We start from the raw sequence: 15656 nt of genomic DNA on the forward strand, positions 1-15656 counted from the left end.
AATGTTAGCTATGATAAATTTTCCTCACTTTATTTTTCTTTGTTTGAATTGCACTTGTATTTATTTATCTGTTCTACAATTTGGTGGTACTAGTGGTAATGGAGAAGGCAATGGCACCTCATTCCAGTACTCTTGCCTGGAAAATCCCATGGATGGAAGAGCCTGCCTGGTAGGCTGCAGTCCATGGGGACGCTAAGAGTCAGACACGACTGAGCGACTTCACTTTGACTTTTCACTTCCATGCATTGGAGAAGGAAATGGCAACCCACTCCAGCGTTCTTGCCTGGAGAATCCCAGGGACGGGGGAGCCTGGTGGGCTGCCATTTATGAGGTCGCACAGAGCTGGACACGACTGAAGCGACATAAGAGCAGCAGCAGCAGTGGTAAAGAATCCACCTGCCAATGCAGAGATGTAACATAAACAGGTTTGATCCCTGGGTTGGGAAGAGGCCCTGGAGGAGGAAATGGCAACCCACTCCAGTATTCTTGCCTGGAGAATCCCTTGGACAGAGGAGCCTGGGGGGCTACAGTCCATGGGGTTGCAAAGAGTCAGACATGACTGAGCATCTGAGCACACACACAATATAATTTAAAAGTGCTGAAAAATTAGATATTGTGTCACAGTACACACCAGCATGGTTTAGAGAAAAGGCATGAGCTCTGGAATTGGATATCTGGGATGTTGCTCTGAGATTTGGAGGAAAATAAATTAATCTTTCTCAACCTCATTTATGCACCTGAAAAATGAGGCTGAAAATATACTTTATTGTGGGGATCAAATAATATAATGAATTATTGTTTTTTTAAAAAACTACAGAGGCTATATGGTCTTATTTCTCTCTAGATCCCATCTGCTGCATCCATTCATCCTTAATTTCAAAGCAAATGGGTCAAACTTCCTCAGGTTTCCACCTAGTGGTAGCTCACATTGAAGTCAGTTTCAGGAAAAGTTCCTCCTGCTCCCCTGTCTCATTTACCAACCATTTGGAAGCAAGTCCTTGAAGCTTCATCTGCATCTAAGGACAACCAGTAATGATGTCATCCCCCAAATATAACTTCATTTTCCTCTCCGTTTTTCTGTCCATGTTGTCACTGAAAAGGAGTAACCCTTCCTTCTAAATCTAGTCTGTGTGCCTCTCTCTGGTTGGAGGGTTGTCACGAAGAAGGTGGTAGGTGGTATAGCTTCCAAGGTACATTTATGACACTTTTCTCTCCAATACCAAAGTTTTGTCCCATAATCTGTAACATGGACTCATATCATCCTGGCCAAGAAGAGAAGCCTGCTTGATTGCCAAGCTGCTGAAATTCCTCACTGCTATATTCCCCTGCCCAATAAAAACCCCAGTGTTTGCCGCTTTGTACATTGTGGATGAGGTGACTGTGTGACGTCGCATCTGGCATGGGCTTCCCAGATGGCTCAGTGATAAAGAATATGCCTGTCAGTGCAGGAGGCCCGTGTTCAATCCCTGGGCTGGGGAGACCCCCAGAGAAGGAAACGGCAACCCACTTCAGTATCCTTGCCTTGGGAAATGCCATGGACACAGGAGTCTGGAGGGCTACAGTCCCTGGGGTCGCAAGAGTCAGACGTGACTTAGTGACTAAACAACAGCAAAGCCTGGCATACCTGTCTGGGCCCAGACTGCAACTCCATGGGTCTAAAGCCAGACCCCAAACGTTCCCATCCATCTCATGGGCTGTCTCACTGAGACCGTGTCATCAGGCCTCAAGCCAGCGTTGCAAGATAGAAAGTAGTGCTGTCAAATGATTCTATATTTTAAATGTTGGTACTTTTGAACTTCCAAAATTTGTTTTTAATTTCACATACTTAAGTACACTTGAAGTACACACTACAAATAAGATGACAACACTGTAACTTAAATATATTGAAAACTCAGGGGGAGAAACAGTAGAGGAGAGAAATAAAATTTTGAGAAATACAGATGTATAGAATCTAGATCCTATGTGCATACATATACATCATACCTTAGGAACAGAGTTCCAAGGAAAGGTTTTCTCAGAAAAGATACTACTTCAAATAAGCTAGTTAGAAGGAAAAAAAAAAAAAAACCACCTCTAATCAAGTTGCAATAGAATTTATCATCTTGTGACATCTCAGAACAGTGTTCTATTTTTTCTTTTATATGATAATTTCCTAGTCAACTTTACTTCTCTAGTAGGTCACACTGTTGACCTATGTACTCCAAGGAATTAGACAATCATTGAACTCACAGAAGAAAGCGGGGTGGGAAGAGCCTTTGAACCATTAAAGCTTTTATCTTTACAAAAGCCGTAGGAAGCTTTTGTATGAAGTCTATATTTCATTTTTATATCTTGCCTGTGTGTGTTTTTACCCCCTGAATCTTCCATGAAAATGAATGTGGTTTCACAAAGGAAAAAACTGCTTCTTCAGAATATGAAGACTCATGAAGAATCCCATTGAATTCCACCATGCTTTTGCGTACAGGAATGTTAGAAGGTTTTATACTCGGTTACAATATACTGCTTGTTGCAACAGAAGTGTGCCTTTGGTGTTCTGTTCTGCAGATTGCTCTCCACTTGACAGTCTATAAAATACACTGACATGCCAGTTTCTTTGCCAGTCTTTAAAGTCTAAATGAGCTTCACAGTTCCTTGCTTTATTTTTGCACTACAATGATGTGTACACTTTCTAGCAGCTTTCCATTGGAAAAACCCACACATGTCAGAGAGCTTCCCAGGTGGCACTAGTGGTAAAGAACTTGCCTGTAAATGCAGGAGACAAAAGAGACATGGGTTTGCTCCCTGGGTTGGGAAGATCTCCTGGAGAAGGGAAAGGCAACCCACTCCAGTATTCTTGCCTGGAGAATCCCATGGACAGAGGAGTCTGGTGGGCTACAGTCCATGGGGCCACAAACAGTCAGACACGACCAAAGCGACTTAGCACGCATACATGTGTGCTAAGACAGAAGAGAGAATCCTTCAAAACTTTTAGAAATCACTGGAACCTTGATATATTTCACAAAGGATAAAATCATGATTTCAGTAGTGCAGCCTGTATCTAAACAAGCCACATGTATGGGTCACTGGCACGCAGACACTTCATCACAGGAGCCTGGGTAGCATTCATCAAAAGAGAGCAGGAAGAGAACAGAAACAGTTACTGACTTTGGCCAGCTAAGTGTGCCATTAGTATGTGTGAACAAGGATCAAGGTTAAGAGGAGAAACAGGGCAAACAGGAGTTATGAGAGAGTGTTGCCAGCCTAATGCAGCAGAGTTCATGCACCCCAGAGGAAAGTTTCAAATACTACGCAGACAAGGGAATTTGCACTGAAAACAGGAAATTAATAGTTTACAAAATTATTAATTTATAGTTTTAAACATTAGTGTGATTTTTAAGATGCAAATTCTGTGCATTAACTTTTAAACATACAAAGGAAGATAAAAAATATTCCTCTAGAAAAATTTTTGTCCCACCCTTCATAATATCTTTAATTTCCCTGCTAATAAATGTAACTGGGGATAGTTTTTCACAAAATGTTAACATTTCTGGTTCTGTTTCATTCTGTGATAACTGTTTATGCTACAATCCACAAGTTGACCAAATAAACTTTTCTTCCTAGGTTTGCTTCAGAAGACTAAGCTATGACACATTAGAGTTGATGACACAAAACTAGTACTCAGGTGTTTAGAATTGGTAGGGTATCTACTGTGTCTTAGGCAATGGTGACACAGTATAGGAAGAAAATCAGCCATTATTATCGACACAGCAAATTGGTCAAATTCCATGACACCAGGGTATGTGGGACACTGTTCTCATCTTATAAATTAAAACTAAAAAGTACGTAGGCTTAAAGAAAGAACTTTAGTCCTCCCAGGTAAACACATTTAGTTATCACTATATCATGCAGTCACTTACACAGAGAAAAATGCATGGAACATTAACAGAAGTGCTTGTGTGTGTTCTGATCAGAGTACAAGTGCTCTCTACAGGAGGTTGTTGAAAACAGCTCAGCTTACAAGGTCATCATACCCTTGATCATAGCGATGAATTTAGTGTCAAGAGTGAACCAACATTACACAGATAAATGAACCAACTTTACACATCTAAATATTTTATCAAGCTAGACTGGGGTAGGCAAGCAGACGACTAATGGCAAAGAAATCAGAAAGGAAAAAATTTACTGAGTTTGGCCATTCAGTAGGAAAGTAAATTGAAACTAGAAACGAAGTGTACTCTTGGAAGGGACCAGGGATTGAGTCATAATTTGTGAGGTTATTATCTGTATGTGGAGAGCAGATGCCTGCTTCTGAAAATAATCAGAGAATTAAGTATGGTAAATCAAAGACAAAGTCAATTCTCATAGCCAAGGTAGAAAAAGGGCTACTCAAGACATACACTGTTACCACTGAAACGGCAGGAGCGAACTGTATAGGTTCTGCAGATTCACAGTATGTGTCAACTTACAAAAGAGGCAGAGAAGTAGTACAATTATCCCAGGAATTCAAACTATGTAAAATTATAATTTTGCACACCAATGGGAGGATGAAAAGCGCTCAGCAAATGTTAGTTGCCAATGTAATTTTATTACCAGCAAATAAATATACTTATACACATTACCAAAACAAACTCAAGTACCTGTCTAGAAGAGACGTTGTTTGATATAAATTATTTTTTTATTCAACCAAAAATCTTTACCATTCAAAGTCTAGTTCGTAGTAGTTATTCACTTAATAATTATTTTATCCAAGGTAGTGCAATATGCTGAAGTATATCTGCATTCATAATGGAAATAGGAGGATTAATGGGAAATGAATTTTGATAATATTTTTTAATGTAACATAAAAAAGAAGAGAAATTAATAAGTACAATATAAAAGCTTCTGGGTGGCTTTAAGTGGAAAATGTTCAACTTTCTAGCATAATCATCTGAGTTTCTTGATTGAGTTTCACAGAATTTTAAAGATCATTGGAGGGACTAAATGGTTTTGTAAGCTCTTACGCAACTTACTCTAGAATACATAACCCAGAAGGCTCATGTGTGAAGACTAATTACAGTGATTAAAGAGACATGCATCTCAGTTACCAAGCTTCCTTTGATGGCAAAAAAGATTTCCCTTACTAGCTTACTATAAATTCTTCTTCCAGTGCTGTTTTCTAGCATAAAAGTCGAAAGTTCTGAAATATCGCCACTTGTGTTCAATGGGTGAGTGTGAGTGTTTTATGTTATATACAAAGTCCTTTCTACGGCTGATAAAGTGTTTGTAGTTATAGGGTTGGCATCTGCTGCTGGGTCCTTTGTCATCTGCTCCTCCCCATTAATGACAACTTGTGCTTCCGCAGATGGCTTTTTTCTCCACCACCCACGCCCAGCCTTTGACTCGTGTCCTTCAGAGCCCACATGCTTTGCAGCCCCATGTTTGGTAGGTAACTGCCCCGAGCAAAAGCTCCTCATTTCCTAAGTGACCTCCTCAAAGGAGTTATGTTTCCAGGTTACCTGTTCTACTTATACTTTATTGGTTTCAGTCATGCTAGGATGTAAGCATCTGGCACAGTTTGAGCAGTTTGAGGCAGAAGCCGGAAACAAGGAGGAAGTTTGTACCACTATCCCTAGAAGAATGCAGGAGAGGTCTTATTTTCACTGAGCTATACAGCTCAATTGTTTGCGAACTGCTGAGGTTCCTTTAAGTGCTTACCACGGGCTCTTTTCGCCATGGCACCCTCTAGTTCAAAGGCAGCTAACATCACTATCATTGGATCTTTGTAAAACGATTAACACCACGATGATACTTGCTGTGGGTTTATAAGATGCGGCATTATCAGGATACACAGGCTCTAACAGAAAATAATGAAACCACAATAAACTTCTTCCTGCAAAATGACTCAAATCAGTCCCTAAAATACAAAACAAAAACAACTGCACAGCTTCATAAGATTACTTCATTTTCTGTATCTTCTGTCTTAACTACTTCCAGAAAATTTCAAGTGTTACCACAACAGGAACTACTTTCTTCCATTATTTTTTTCTGCCAAATAAGAGCTTACAAAAATACACAGTCTATTAAATAAAACTTGCGTCATATACACAAAAATAGACAATCTCCCTTCCACCTTAATGGCCCAAATAACATTTTATTCTTGTTATTTGTACCTATCACCCCAAGTGGTATGAGAGCTTCTTGGTTGCAGGGACTGTGTCTGGGACATAGTGTCAGGCCAAAGCAATTCTTATTATATGAAGGAAAACTTGGAAATTCAATGGAACTACCTCAATCACTTACAAAAATAAAGAGAAGCAAAAACAATTGAAAACAGTGCAGAATCATATAGGAACAAGAAAGATCGCTAATAGATTTCAGGGCCACATCATTTCATGTGAGAAAACTAAAGTCAGGTTAATAGTTTGCCCAGTGTCATAGTTAGTAGATGCAATCATACACAGGTCTCCTGAATTTGTCTTTATGGAACTTTAGGAGTATCTGGTAATTTTATGTAAATATCACTTATTAAATTAGTAAACAGCTTTCTAGTATGTTTTCTGTTCTTTATAACCCTATGTACCATATCCACCTCCAATCGTGCTGAATGTCTTGCAAGGATTGGCAGCTAGCCTTAGTTTCAAATGCAAAAGTAATATTTGATCCCTATAATTAATAAAAAACTACAGTAGATTCTTAAGAGTTCATGTTTGTAATGCTAACATAATTTACTTTTAAAATCTAATCAATATTAATTGATTAGATTTTTAAAAATTATATTAGTTACACAAACATGAACTCTAAGATAATCTACTTTAGCTTTTCATTAATATATAGGGATCAAATACTACTTTAGCACTTGAAATTAAGTTTCTTTGTTGCAAAACTTCTATATAACCTGGCTCCTCCCTTTGCCTCCTTGGAGCAATTCTCTCAGGGTCTCCTGAAATGCTGTCTCCTAGGCTTGAAGTCCTAAGAATACCCAACAAATAAAACAAAACTCTCAAAAAAAATTGATCTAGAGAGTAAATAACTCCCTTGAAAAAAAAAAGATATTTGGTAAAACCATCATTATTCACATAAAGATATATAGAGTTCAAAGTCAGTTTTGCTTTCAACCTTTTTTTACAGACAAACTGTGAAAAAATGAGTTAAAATTGGTAATTAACAGGTCTCTATTTGAGTCAGAGGTAAAGAATCCACCTGCCAATGCAAGACACACAGGTTTTATCCATGGCTCAGGAAGATCCCCTGGAGGAGAAAATGGCAACCCAATCCAGCATTCCTGCCTGAAAAGTCCCATGGACAGAGGAGCCTGGGGGGCTAGAGCCCATGAGATCACAAAGAGCTGAACACGACTGAGCCACAAGCATGCATGCATGCAAATATATAGAGAGCCAAGAAATACGCATTAATGCGAAATTATTACTGTAAAATGATACTATTTCTCTAACCAAATAAAGATGAGGTTGATATGTTCATAATAATTTTTGTATCCCTGATATTTCTCCTTAATAATACATACTTTTTTATTGAGGTGTTCCTCATGATATGAGCAGTATAGTAATGATAAATATACAGTAAAGGGACATCTCTAGAAAAGGGCTAAGTTAGCATCAACGCAGATCTAATGGGAAAAGTTTGGGCAAGGTACTAATGAAGGAAAATGGAGGGAGTAACAGTCCAGCTATACATGCTGAAAAGTCCATTTCAGAATTCTGTATAACCTGGTGGGGAATCCCTTTCTGGCTACCCTGGAAGCTCTGGTGAGCGAGGACGAGACTGAGAGAGCAGCTGGTAAAACATTCATGCGAGTAACCAAAAATATAACAAAGAAGCAAACAGACACAACCCTGGCATCCTAAAGAGCTTGTTGAGTTAGAACTACTAAAAGGAGATATCTGAGGAACTGGGAGAGAGAATTAACCTATGAGCTGCTCATTCCTTCCTTCTTCCCTACATTCATGGATTTTATACTATTTTAAAGATATGGAAAATCTACCAAAGTCAAGGACAAAGAACAAAAAGTAGTTGCTGTCTTGTGTTTAGGAGTTTCAGAACTGCTGATGTCTCTAAAGGTTTGAGGTCTCCAAGGCTGACAAATTACCAATTAAATCCCCAGGATATTTATCGAAGTTTATTCAAAACAGCACAGTCTATTTAAGGCAGAATTTTTAAACCACACTTTAGTGGTCTTCTTTCAAAAATTCAGCTTGACTAACACCTGGGGCCTCTATGAGCTTAGTTATACATGTATGTATCAGAAACACACAGCCTCATTCCTGAAGATCATACCACTAGGACAGAGACAGTCATACTTCATGCAGATCATACAGCCTTTCAACTTATCTGATAAAACTGTTTCCTCTTTTCCATGCTCAAAGGTAACTGGAGGGCAGGGTGGAAGGAAGGCTCAAACAGGGAGGAGATATTTGTATACTTATGGCTGGTTCACGCTGAAGAACAGCAGAAACTAACATCACATTGTAAAGCAATTTTATCCTACAATTTTTTAAAATTCCAAAAAATTAGTTAGTTATTAGATAGACCAATTCGTGTCATTAAACATTCAAAAAATCGCTATGGTGTCTCATATATACACATGGAAAATTTTTTCTCAATCGCAATGTGGAATCATACTGATTATTAAAAGCAGATCTGCTATCGCTTCAAATTCAAAGATGGGGTGGGTAGAGTAAGGATGATGGGGAGATGAAAGTATTTATTGCAGCGGTTTCCAATTTTGGTTGGAATCACCAGGGGAGCTTTAAATGTATATAGTTTATGGTCTTCTTTCCTTTTTAGCCTACCCCAGGATCCTGATTTATTATGAATGGAATGGAGCTGGATGACTTTAATGAGATTTTCCACAATATGCATTTAAAAATGACAAGTCACCTTTGAAGCAAAAGGGTCATACTCAAACAGCTGATGATTCCACTAGCAATTCCTGTAGAACTCCAAAATTCGGGAAGTGCCTTTTTTGTACTATTCTTTATTTTAATATACTATATCTCTGTCTCTGATAATAAAGGTAGTCATTCTTTGTGAAGAAATTATTTTGAGAAATACAAATGAGAAGAGTGATATAATGGAAAAATACAAACACAAAAAATCATTAAATATGGCATAAGTTGAATTCTTAACTTCCTTGTATTTTCACTGACTCCTATAATACTTCTACAAAATATTTCAGTATTCTTTATGATGTAAAAATGTACGATAAATAGCATTACTTTTATCCAAGTAAATGAATACAGTAACTAATAAAAATTTTTTAATAAAGGTCACCAATGAAATCTGTTTTCATAAAGATTAAAACATTTATATGAATTCAGATTAACATAAACAAAAGGGGGTGGCGAATTCCACTGAAGTATGCTTAAAGAATTTAGATTCCAAAAATGAACCCATTCATAGTAGCTTATTTAAGATTTTTGTCTTTTTAGTCTTCTTAAAAACTTATCTCAAGCCATATACTTGGGACTGTTTCTGCCACAATCCCACAAATTTGACAGTTGTAATCCTAAACTAGTAGTTAGTCACCCACTCAAGTGGTTGAAAGAGGTTCTTTATAATTAAAAACTAATAAAAACTTAGATTACTGTGCTATTCAAGAGTACCATTAATCGTGCAAGTCACTTACATAAAAATAATTATTCTAGCCAGGAAGGGGTTTCTGAATTGAACTAAGAGAGGAGGATAGAAGGAATGCAAAAGAAAAAACATATAGGTTTTAAAAAAATCGTGACTCTATAGAAGCTTCCCCATGTAAACAGATATGCCTGAACATACTTATTTAGACTCAAGTGACTATTAAGACATAAAAAGAGAGAAAGCTGTCCAGATCAAGCTCAAGATCTCAGCAATCTACTTTATGTAAATGTGGTTTCTGGAAGTACTAATGTGTCGCTGAAGGGGTTATACGAAACGACATGAAGACAGTTTGATACAAGTGCTAACATACATTATTGGAATTTTCCATATTTGAAGAGTTCTCGAATGTAATACAGTATGCAGGACCCACATCATTCTGTTGTGATTTGTACGTTTAAGCATATTGCATTTAGCTTACTATCCAGAAAACTGCATACATGGTTCTTGACTAAGCATTGCTCATCTCACGGGAGGGCTTCCCTTCAGGAGCAGGCTGGGTGTCCGTGCAGAAGGGGCCAGCGCAGGAGAGCTGACTGGCCTGTCCTCTCCTCCTCCTATACAACTGAGTGCATTCAGACCACCAGGAAAGCAGGCTCAGCTGGTCATTGTATTTTATGATTATTTTAAACCCATAACATAATTCAAAAGTTACAGAATACATTCCTCTCCACACTTGTAAATAAGCATTCCTCCATTTTAACAAAGTATACTAACAAACTAACTTTCAATATTCTTTATATTTCCATGTTCCCTTACAACTTAGTGATAGGTCCATTAAATATACTCAGTAAGACTTCTCATTGTCATCAATAACAAAATGGACAAGAAGAATATGGTTGGGACAGTACCCAAAAGTTATCCTAGAAATAAGTCTTATTCTTTCCAAAATAATAATTATATACACTTAAAAGAAAGCAAATAACTGATCAAAACCCTTTTTTATGAGAGTCAATGAAAAGGACTTGGAAAAAAGTTTGCTTTTATTTTCTACTTGCTGCTGCTGCTAAGTCGCTTCAGTTGTGTCCAACTCTGTGCGACCCCATAGACGGCAGCCGACCAGGCTCCCCCGTCCCTGGGATTCTCCAGGCAAGAACACTGGAGTGGGTTGCCATTTCCTTCTCCAGTGCATGAAAGTGAAAAGTGAAAATGAAGTCGCTCAGTCATGTCCGACTCGTAGCGACCCCATGGACTGCAGCCTACCAGGCGCCTCTGCCCATGGGGTTTTCCAGGCAAGAGCACTGGAGTGGGGTGCCATTGCCTTCTCCGATTTTCTACTTAATCCTATGCAAAATCACCTTTCTGTGTTACTTAAATAAGTGTAACTACGCAAATACATCTGATGTCTTGATAAAACTGTAACAAAGACTGACCATATATAATCATTTATCACTGACAGCAATTGCTATGTTTAAGAAGCATATGTTGACTTCTAACAATTGATTTTCCAAAAAAATCTCATGGACTATTTTGGTGCAATTATAGTAGAAGCATAACCTTAAATGTATACAGTTTCCTCTAAAATATGTCATTTAACTTATTCCCACAGTAATTAAATTTCTCTCAGTTATATGAAAATATTTTAGAGGTTAGAAAATTGAGACTTTGGCAGATTAAATGATTTACTTATGCTCTAGATTCAGGGTAGGTGTAAGACCAAGAAATCACACTACCTTTTTTCCCAATGAATTTTGGAGCCTGAGGTTCAAATCCCAACTCTGCCATATACTAGTTGGATATGATTAAGCAAGTTCCATAATGCTGACCCTAAGTTTCCTCACTTGTGAAATGGAGAGAATACCTAATGTATAGAGCTGCCATTAGGATTAAATAGTACAATGTGTGTGCCAGACATGGGACCACCTTGGTACTCAGTAAATATTACCATAATTTTCACACAAAATATGAACTTTGGCATTTTAATAGTATAAATAAAAATAATAGGAATAATTCTAGCATTACAATGCCAAGAACTAGTCATACAAATTGCCTTTCATGCTATATGATTTAAATAAATATTTCAGACAGTATGATGGATTAGAAAATGGTTTGTCCATGCTGAAAAATGGAGAATACATCTATTTATTTGAACTGGTAATCATAATTTTAAATGACAAAGATAATTTAAACATATGTTTTCCTTTCAAGAACAAAACCGTTTTGTTTGGTGATCCTCTGAAAATTATACATTTTTCCAAATTTAAAAAAAACTACGTTTGGGAAAGAGTATATGACTGTGGAATGAATATTATACTCAAAATTGCTTTCTAGAACAAAGTCTTAGAAGTCCGTGAGAAAGCATTCCTTTTGGAATCCTCAAGTCTAAAGTTCTCAGAGTTTAGTATGAAAACTATATATCTGGACATATACAGAAATGACTTAAGTTAGTCAGCAAATAATGAGCTCTCATCTCTGTAAAAAAGCTAGAATATCAATGTACTCTTTTAAGCAAATAAATGATAAATTAGCTTGCTTCAAATGATCTTACTCTTGGTCCATTTGCTTGAAGCTTAGTTTTATTCTTGGTCTACCGCAGTATGACACATGTACCATATATGTTTGGTACACACTATATTTAAAACAGTCCAAAGAAGCCTGAACATTTTATTCTAAGATAAATCTTGCTTGTAATGAAGTTGAAACTAGGTTCCTCAGTATACAAATCCAGCGTTTACAAAAACCGTATCACTGAGAAGCTGGTAGAGGGGTGACGGCCAAGCATGCAAAGTGTTTTAACTTTACAAATAATTAAAACTTATTTAAAATGTTTTATGGAATATAAAATAACAATGCAAAGATTATTTTAATTAACAGCAAGTTTATAAAAGAATATTAAAATGAAATCTAAATATGAGGATGCTTAATTGATTTAATACTCTATAATATTTTACTTCAGTAAAAGTGTTTTCAAAATCAGTTAATTTTTTTTAAATCCACAGTTGGTTTTAACACCACCGGGGCATGTCTCATCTGAATTTTTTGAATAAACTGGTTCATCTACAATACACTTTACAAATGGATATGTAAATGATAAACTCAATCATCTCTACAACGGATGTATTCCTTTATGGTTATAAAATGGCATCAGCAAATAAAAGTATAATCATTTTTAGGTTAATTTCTAGAGATGGTGTTCCAGAGTGCTGCTAATAAGCAACCATCCTTTTTTCATTTCTTTTTGAATTACCATTATATATACCTTAAGGAGTAATTTTGAGGTAGAGCTTTCTTCTTTTAAACCAAATTTTAGAACTAACTCAATTTGGTTATGTGTGCATAGGGCCAGGGGAGGGGGAGGTGGAAATATATAGAGAAGATAAACCTCACACAGCTAAAACACCCAGCCACTCTTTTAGCAAGCACTTGTGTTGTGTGAATAGCTGTGTGATGCCATACGCATCTGCAGTAGAAAAGGGAAGAGGACCAATAGAGTTGTGTATCTCCCCCCCTAAAAGAGGAGGAGCAAAAACAAATAGTAGCTATGCCATTATTTCCCTAATTTAATGATACTATCTAAATACGAAGATCAGATGATCCCATCATATGATCACAGGATCAACCAATGATCTCTCTCTGCCGAGCTGGATTCAAGCTAAAGCAATGCAGCACCCAGGCAACTGAGACTCAGCAACTGCTGGCACTCTTCCATCTTAATGATGTGGCTCTGCAATTTTACTAAAGTACAGAAAAAGAAGAAGCTTGAACTAGATACAGAAGCAAGCCAAAGGCAGACCAAGAGAGCGGTAGGAGTGGTACTTTAGGTAGGCAAAGTTTTTAGGTTACAGTATACGCTAAACAAGCACTCCTGGCCAAAAAATAATACACTGTGTTTCAGAGAACAAAAGATTAAAAAAAGATATAATTACAGGAAACTACTTTACGGCACAGTGTTCCATTTAGACAATTAGAAACAGAACTGCAGTAACTGTCAAAAAGGGAGCCGACTCCCACCAAAATAGCCAATAACATTCTTGATATTATAAAACAGAATGAATGCATCCTTAAAACAAGGCCATTTAAAGGTCAGGCAGGCAGTATTAAAGTTTCCCCCAGAAGGAAAATAATAATATACTGAAAATTTTATTTGTTTGTATCGCCTAATGACAATCATTTGATCTAACTACTGATGAAATAAGTAGTAAAACTGAAATGTAAGGAGTCCCTGTGCAGTAAGATCTGAACTTGATGTGGGTCCTCAAGTGTCCTTCCAAAAGTGAGGCAAAGATAACAACCCCCAAATGAAAAGGTAAACGCATCTATTACTGAAGAAACAAAAGACATTGAGCACATGGATTATTAAGCCTATGGATCCCCAGTGCATCCCTAATCCCAGAGCTATGTTTAACAGCTTGTGTACAAACCACTATTTTTATGCTCTGCTAATGTAATATGTCATTTATCATCTTCTGAAATTATTCACTGACCCACTTTGTTAATTAAAAGCATTTATAGAGATCTCCTTGCCTTATAGAAACAGACCACTAGCTAACGGAATAGTTCAGTTCCATCAAGTTGTAAGATTGTTTCTGTCTTAAAGAAAAAAATATTTTAAAAGACAGAATGAGAAAGACAATGATTCTATACTTTAATGTAAGTGGAATCAACATTTTGTTCGATTTACTTAACCCTGGTCTTTTCACTTAGTGGCTACAGTCAGAAAAGAAAATCATAAGATTAATCATGAAAACCAAAAAGTGAATTAATTAAAATTATAATTTTAAAAATTCTGAGACACAGCTCACTGCATCAATACTCTCAGTTTAGTTTGATATGGATCAGTGTCAACCTTTACAAGGTGGGGTGGGGGAAGAGTAAATAAAACCTGCGGTTTATTCTCACCAGAGGTCTACAGCAGATACATAAAGTCGGAGAGAAGGCACAGGCTAAAGATCCTGTAGTAGAGGTGATGAGCAAGAAGAAAATACTTTAACCCTCCAACCAACCGTTCCTGCTTCTATGACAAGTGTTCAGAGTCACTTGGAGGAATTAAAAAAAAACACCTAGCTTTGAGACTGAATAAAGATATTAAGGAAAAGCAGAAAAATGAAGTGGAGACTTTTTTTGTTGTTTTTTTTTGGTCTTCACTTGGTTAAGCCAAGGAAATTTGCCCTGCTCAGGCATCTCCTCCCAATGCAGCAAATCTAGGCATGAGCTATAGCCTGCAAACTGAGCTTGGAAATGGTGCAGGGTAATGATGGAGGGAAGGGAGGAGGAAGTTGCCAGCTCTGAAGCTGATGGTTCTACACTGAGCCTCAGAAGCAAGGGCCGAAAGGGATGCTCCTCATACCTTTCTTTTCCGTTCCATACGTTCCCTGGGGATTTTCCGTTGTTTTTTTCTCTCTCTCTCAAGGTTTTTTTCCTTTTCATCCAGTTCAGCCTCTCGAACTTTTTTAATAGAAGCAGCAGCGTGAGCCATTTTTGCAGAGGAGAGCAGCAGGAGCAGTTGCGGCAGCTCAGTTTCCACTCCCCAGCAATCCAGGTGATATTAGAGCTAGATGGGGAGGAGATTTCCCCCACCAGGGCAACGGCTGGCAGCCAGAACACTCACAAAATAATCCACTCCGCCCCCGAGCTAGGTCGGAATCTTGCTCCAGCCTCCGCAGCATTCATAATTCACAAGGTACCAAGGTCCGCGGCCAAGCCCCTCCAGGAGCGCACACCTGCACACACGCGGGCATAGGTGGGCGCCCACACTTAGAAATGGTCCCACGGGGAAGGCGGAGCACTAGATTCCGAGCTCTTCAGCCGTTGGATGGCCGCAAGGGCAGACAAGCATCCTACTAGTTGAAAAAGCCTTCCTCTTAGACACACATCACCAATTGGAACGGTCTTTGGGGACTCCTCCAGACAGTCTGTGTCTTCCGACTGGAGCCAGGAAGAGGCCACCTCCGTGGAACTGGTAGGGGGTGGGTAGTTGATTGCCGCTTGCAACCACACCTCTACGCAGGGTGAGAAGAAAATGGTGCAGTCTTGCTAAATGACTCGCTGCTGCTGCTGCTGCTACTGCCGTTGCTAGGGCTGCTCTGCTGTAGCACATGACATGAATT

General features: G+C 38.1%; 1 protein-coding gene across 50 annotated transcripts in view; it reads right to left on the minus strand.

The window, feature by feature from the left end:
• Positions 1-15656, minus strand: part of ANK2 (ankyrin 2) — a 699107-nt gene that overhangs the window by 264928 nt on the left and 418523 nt on the right. For 32 of the 50 annotated variants that reach the window (XM_060416746.1, XM_060416739.1, XM_060416735.1 and 29 more), the window contains exon 1: positions 1-15476. This exon is cut by the window's left edge and continues 12589 nt beyond it. The exons of 17 other annotated variants lie outside the window; for them this stretch is intronic. Coding sequence is in view for 1 of the 33 variants with exons in the window: in XM_060416756.1 (XP_060272739.1) it covers positions 14897-15025 (129 nt within the window). In the remaining 32 variants the exon portion in view is untranslated. Of the gene's footprint in view, positions 15477-15656 lie in introns of those variants that run through there. One more of the 50 variants, XM_060416756.1, reaches the window with a different exon arrangement.

This window comes from Ovis aries, chromosome 6 (assembly GCF_016772045.2).
Source record: "Ovis aries strain OAR_USU_Benz2616 breed Rambouillet chromosome 6, ARS-UI_Ramb_v3.0, whole genome shotgun sequence".
Lineage (NCBI taxonomy): Eukaryota > Metazoa > Chordata > Mammalia > Artiodactyla > Bovidae > Ovis > Ovis aries.